This window comes from Pteropus alecto, unplaced genomic scaffold (genome assembly GCF_000325575.1).
Source record: "Pteropus alecto unplaced genomic scaffold, ASM32557v1 scaffold45, whole genome shotgun sequence".
NCBI classification, from domain to species: domain Eukaryota; kingdom Metazoa; phylum Chordata; class Mammalia; order Chiroptera; family Pteropodidae; genus Pteropus; species Pteropus alecto.
In genome coordinates, this window is record NW_006442491.1 from 24,005,054 (window position 1) to 24,011,303 (window position 6,250).

At 60.5% G+C, this 6,250-nt stretch overlaps 1 protein-coding gene across 1 annotated transcript; it reads left to right on the forward strand.

Annotated features, from left to right (window-relative positions):
* Nucleotides 1-1,391: 1,391 nt before the first annotated feature.
* SLC32A1 (solute carrier family 32 member 1) lies at nucleotides 1,392-6,250 on the forward strand. Its single transcript, XM_006921811.1, has 2 exons — nucleotides 1,392-2,031; nucleotides 4,353-6,250. The coding sequence occupies exons 1-2, from the start codon at nucleotides 1,639-1,641 to the stop codon at nucleotides 5,538-5,540; spliced, it is 1,581 nt and encodes a 526-aa protein (XP_006921873.1). The 5' UTR covers nucleotides 1,392-1,638; the 3' UTR covers nucleotides 5,541-6,250.

Below are 6,250 nucleotides of genomic sequence, written 5' to 3' on the forward strand. Positions count from 1 at the left end.
AGGGGAGACTGAGGGGCCCCTTTCCTTCTTTCAAGTTCTCCCCACCCCCACACCACCCCAATTCACAGCCGCTAGTCCTCCTACGCCTGGGCTGGGACAGCCAGGGCGCAAACGCTGCTGTTTACTGCTTAGGAGGAGTCCGGGGCAGGAGCCCAGCTGGTAACACACGCTGGGACTCAACCCAAGCCGCGGACCAGCAGGGAGACACAACTGCGAAAGGACTCACACAGGCAGAAGCGCAGGCCACCCTTCGAAAACGCATATACACACGAAATCCGGCACACAAGCTCTGGGCACTCACAGGCTCAAATTTACAGAATTTACAGAATACATTTATAGAATAAAACTACGCATTTGCAGAATAAAACGTAACCCAATCTCACCCTCGGAGTCCACTCAGATCCAGCCCATACCAGTATCTGATACAACATCAGTCTTTGTCTCTTACTCTTGCACGCGCACACACGCGCACCACTCGCCAGAAACAGTCTAGGTTTTCACTGCCCCGGCGGCCGCCCTGAGAGCAGGGCCCGAGTGCACCGCGCGCCTCCGCGTCCTGGGCTCGCTGCAAGCAAGGATTTCTTCCGCTCCAGACACCAGCTGCGCCCCTCCGAGGCGTGGGCTTTCGGCATGAGACTGTCAAGAGGTGCCCTCACCAAGTCCTGCCTCCTCCCAGACCCCTCAAACGAAAAGAAAGCGAAAAGCCAACCTTTTGCCTCCATCCTGGATGCATTTGGAGAGCTGTTGGTGGAGGGAGAATCCCTTCCATCGCGGCGTCCCTGGACGGGCGGAGACGGAGTCAGTGACCGAGGCCGGGGATGAACATTCTTTAGAGCGATGCCGGACATTTCTGCCTTCGAGGGGTGCGTGAGGCCAGGTTTAAGTGCCAGTGATGGGTGCCAAGGAGAGAGATCGACGCCCAGATGGCCCGCGCTGCCCGAGACAGGTAACTGTCCTGCTGCCTTTCAGGTCGTCTAGACCTGTCCTTGGCCGGAGGATCTGGGGCCGAAAGGCTCCCAGACTCTGAAGGGGAAAGTCGAGGACGCCGGACTGCGAGAATCAGCAGGCTCCGGCCCCCTCCCTTCCTGCAGCGACGATGAGGTGGGAAGGGCCAGGATCCGAGCTTAGCACCTCCCCCAGAAATGCAGCACTCCGGCCCCCACCCCGCCCTCTGCACCCCTTCTTCGCGCGCTCCCTCCCGCCGCCTTCCCGTGTGCGCCCTTCTGCCCCATCTCAATTCTCCCGAGTCCCTTCGTGCCCCCTTTCTCTTCCTCTGGCTCCCTCCTCACACCCCCTGCCTGCGGGGTGTTTCCCCTTCCCCATCACCGCCCCCCAACCGCCTGATTCCGAGGGGCGGGAGCGCATTGGACTGCGCGCGGGTGGGGGCGCCGCGCGCCCCGCGGCAGCTCCGCAGTGCATTCGCCACCGTCGCTCCGCCAGCCCCGCTGCCTGCCCGCCCGCCGGGTCAACCCTGAGCGAGCCTCAAACGAAAAAAAATTATGAGCCAGAGCGCCCCAGGGCGCCGCGGGGAAAGCGAGCGGAGATAGCGGCCTCGCGCCCCTCTTGCCTTCGCCGCCTTGCCGCGCGTCCCACGCGTCCCCAGCCCCTTCTGTCCTTTCCTTGGGCCGCGCCGCCGCCATGGCCACCCTGCTCCGCAGCAAGCTGTCCAATGTGGCCACGTCCGTGTCCAACAAGTCCCAGGCCAAGGTGAGCGGCATGTTCGCCAGGATGGGTTTTCAGGCGGCCACGGACGAGGAAGCGGTGGGCTTCGCGCACTGCGACGACCTCGACTTTGAGCACCGTCAGGGCCTGCAGATGGACATTCTGAAAACCGAGGGCGAGCCCTGCGGGGACGAGGGCGCCGAACCGCCCGTCGAGGGAGACATCCATTACCAGCGCGGCGGCGGCGCGCCCCTGCCGCCTTCGGGCTCCAAGGACCAGGCCGTGGGGGCTGGTGGCGAGTTCGGGGGCCACGACAAACCCAAGATCACGGCATGGGAGGCGGGCTGGAACGTGACCAACGCTATCCAGGTGAGCTTGGGATTCCCACCTCTGCCTCCCCCCCACCTCCAACCCCTTCAGCTATGTGTATGAGGCTCTGCCCCTGGCCGAGTCCCCAGGTAATCTGGGCGACAAAACCACCTCCCATGCCCGGGATCTCCCCCTCCCTCGTCCCTCCCAGCCCTGCGCAGGGATCTACGCCCCCAGGCAGTGTCTCTAGCCCTGATTCGCACCACCTCCTACGGCCCCAGCCACTGGGAAGCTAGGCTGTGGTACGGTCCGGGACAGCTGCCCTAAGACCCTGCAAAAGGGAGGGAAACAGGAGGAGGGGAGTGGGGAGGGGTGAGAGAGAAAGAAAATCAGGATTGGAGGCAACAGTATCGCCTGGGACTCCGGAATGGATTCACAGCTTCATTTTCGGGAGGAAAAGAGAGGTGAAATTAGCTGAGCTGGGAGTCTCCTCCCCCGAAACACATGCATATACACGCGCACGTATATAGGCAGGCACACATGCCCACACTCCCCTCCCCCACGAACAAATGCGGGGTACACGACATGCATGTGCACACGACATGCATCTAAATATAGACCACAGGGAATGCATCTATATTTAGACAACAGGATTATCCTCAAACGCACCTCCCTCACCCCTACCCTCCCACACAAAGAAGCACATACCTGTACATCCCAAGCACACACACATATAAACCCATTTGGACATAACACACACACACATGCACAGACTCATGCAGACGGGATCCGGCCGCTCTCCCAGGTGCAGCCCTGTTGGTGACATACAGGTGTAAACAAGGGTACGCACATAGGCTTTCGTACACAAGCACGAATGGTCCGTGGAACCTCAGCGCTGCCTGTGTTCACATTCACCTCTCTCGCCCGAAATCCCGGCTACACCGCAAAGAGGAGACCAGTTGCTCTGCGTGTGACCCCGGTGAAGCCACCTCTAAATGCTCTGAACGGCCCGCCACGCCTTCACCTTTACTCTCAACCCCTCTCCCCTCCACTCCCCACCAGGCGGCGCCGCGCTCTGCTAGTAGCGGGTTTGAAGTTGGCACAACGACCCCGGGAGCTGACTGGGGCGGGCAGGCCGCCGCTCGCGGGGCGGAGGAATCCTCAGCCCTAGGCGCCCCCCGGCCCTGCGGCTTGGCGCCCTCCGCGTCCCCGGACCTCGCAGTCGTTGGGGCGCTGAACGCAGGTTTCCCGGGAGCGGCATGCTGCAGCGGGATTGCTTGTAGACGCAGGCTCTGCGAGGCTTCGCGGGGCCCTGCGCACTAAGTGGCCTGATCCGAGGTGTCTCCCGCTGCAGAGTTGGGCGAGACCGCCACGCGGAAGCAGGGCCCAGGGGCCGAGCCGCCTCCGTTGTGGTCTGCGCCTTCCTCCGGGGCGTCTTTGAAGGCCTCGTTCTGTAGGTTCGGGTAGAAGGCAGGGAGAGAGGCTGGAGGCCTACAGGACTTGGGAACCCTGGATTTCGTTAGCTTTTCTTCCCCATATGGATTCTAAGCCCTCCTTCCAAAGCTCTGCCCTCCCAATCCTACTGCTTCCGGGTATAGACTCCCGCTTCATTTAGCCTTTCACGCAGCGGTTGCGCTTTCCCTGTAGGCCCCTTATCCTCCCACTTGATCCCCTTCTTAGGGCTCGGCCTCTCCTATCCAACCCCTGCCTTGCCCCAAGACTCCCTTCCTCCAGCTCTGCCTCCCCTCTCCACCCGCGCAGCGCCCCTGGCCTCACCCTCTAGAGCCCTTAGCAAGCATCCTCAAGTTCCCTCTGTTCCAGCCTCCCAGTGGCTTGCCCCGCACTCAGCCTCTTTACTCTATCTCTTCGCCCTCGCTCTGCCATCTTTAACGTTTCCTTCTCCGGTTTGGTCTTTAGGCACCCGCGTTTCCCTCATTAGCTTTCCTGCACCCCTGTTGCAGCCCCACCTTAAATCCCGTGCCCCGTCTTCCTAGTCGCTCAGGCCTAGCTTTCTACCTTTCTCACAGCCCTTTCTGGCCACGCCCCCTCTAAGACACCTCCTCCTGTGAGCCCATTTCTGATTCTGTCCCCAGGAAGCACCCCCAAGTGTCTCCACATTCTCCTTCCTTATTTGTGGCTTCACCTCACACCCAGTCCCCTCCCTGCCTCCCAGCCATATTAGCGTGCCTTTCCTTCTTTATTCCGTCCTTAAACACCTCCCTCTCCATCTCTGACTCAACACCCAGACTTCCCAGTCTTAGGCCCAGGACTCACTGTCCTTAGCGCCCCCTTTCGGTTGTAGCCTTAAGCCACGCCCCCAGACCTTCCTTCTGAGGCCGCACGAGCTGAGCGCCAGGTCTGGTTGCCTCTTCGCTTCGCAGGGAATGTTTGTCCTGGGCCTGCCCTACGCCATCCTGCACGGCGGCTACCTGGGGTTGTTCCTTATCATCTTCGCCGCCGTGGTGTGCTGCTACACTGGCAAGATCCTCATCGCATGCCTATACGAGGAGAACGAGGACGGCGAGGTGGTGCGGGTGCGGGACTCGTACGTGGCCATCGCCAACGCGTGCTGCGCTCCGCGGTTCCCCACGTTGGGCGGCCGCGTGGTGAACGTGGCACAGATCATCGAGCTGGTGATGACTTGCATCCTGTACGTGGTGGTGAGCGGCAACCTCATGTACAACAGCTTCCCGGGGCTACCCGTGTCGCAGAAGTCCTGGTCTATCATCGCCACGGCGGTACTGCTGCCCTGCGCCTTCCTTAAGAATCTCAAGGCCGTGTCCAAGTTCAGCCTGCTGTGCACTTTGGCCCACTTCGTCATCAATATCCTGGTCATCGCCTACTGCCTATCACGAGCGCGCGACTGGGCCTGGGAGAAGGTCAAGTTCTATATCGACGTAAAGAAGTTTCCTATTTCCATTGGCATCATCGTGTTCAGCTACACATCGCAGATCTTCCTGCCTTCGCTGGAGGGTAACATGCAACAGCCCAGCGAGTTCCATTGCATGATGAACTGGACGCACATCGCCGCCTGCGTGCTCAAAGGCCTCTTCGCGCTCGTCGCCTACCTCACCTGGGCCGACGAAACCAAGGAGGTCATCACGGATAACCTGCCCGGTTCCATCCGCGCCGTGGTCAACATCTTCCTGGTGGCCAAGGCCTTGTTGTCATACCCGCTGCCCTTCTTCGCTGCCGTGGAGGTTCTGGAGAAGTCGCTCTTCCAGGAAGGCAGCCGCGCCTTCTTCCCCGCCTGCTACGGCGGCGACGGCCGGCTCAAATCGTGGGGGCTAACGCTGCGCTGCGCGCTGGTAGTCTTCACGCTGCTCATGGCTATCTATGTGCCGCACTTCGCGCTGCTCATGGGCCTCACGGGCAGCCTAACGGGAGCCGGCCTCTGCTTCCTGCTGCCCAGCCTCTTCCACCTGCGCCTGCTCTGGCGCAAGCTGCTGTGGCACCAAGTCTTCTTCGACGTCGCCATCTTCGTCATCGGCGGCATCTGCAGCGTATCCGGCTTCGTGCACTCGCTCGAGGGCCTCATCGAGGCCTACCGAACCAACGCGGAGGACTAGGGCGCGGGGGCAAGCTCCCGCACTCTTCCCTCTCCCCAGCCCCCAACCCCACCAGCCCCGTGCGCCCTGCCGCTGCGCTTGGGAAGCCAAGCTTTCAACATCTCTGGTTCCTAGTTTCTGATTATTGGGGATGGGGGGTGGGAGGGAATAGGGACCCACAATCCATCACGTCTGCGTTTCTGTTGTCCTTTCTTTTCCACAACACCCTGGTTTCGGGGGCTGTGGGGGTGAATTTGTGGGCAAGGTTATCTGTCCTTCCAGGAGGGGCCACGACACTTCGGTCCCTGTCACCGAGAGCGGGTGGGAAGGGAGGGAGAGGGGCGCAGCTCTCAGGCTCAGAAACTTGACCTTGGGGAGACATTTCACAGCCATCCAGTGCTCGGAATCTGCAGCGTCCAGCCATTTCCAGCAAGAGCGCTTCCCATTCTGGAGACATTTCAACCCTGCGGCGGGAAAGGCTGGCCGGGAAATCCGTTTCGGGTGGGAGATTTCCTTCAGCGAAACGGGGAGGCGAGAAGCCGCGGCGGGGACGGCTTGCCTGCCGGTTTTCAGGAATCCAAACTCATCTTGTGCAATTTATCAGGTTGTGGAACTGTTCTACTGTGTGTGTGGTGTGCTCGTGATGAATAAGATGAAATGTATATCAGAAAAAAAAAATCTATCTAGAATGCGGTGCATAATTTTATCCGCAAATAAAGAAGAAACAAAGG

Coding starts and splice junctions, on each gene's coding strand:
- SLC32A1 (XM_006921811.1), top strand. CDS start 1,639: ATGGCCACCCTGCTCCGCAGCAAGCTGTCCAATGTGGCCACGTCCGTG. Junction 2,032..4,352: donor ACGTGACCAACGCTATCCAG/GTGAGCTTGGGA, acceptor TTCGCTTCGCAG/GGAATGTTTGTCCTGGGCCT.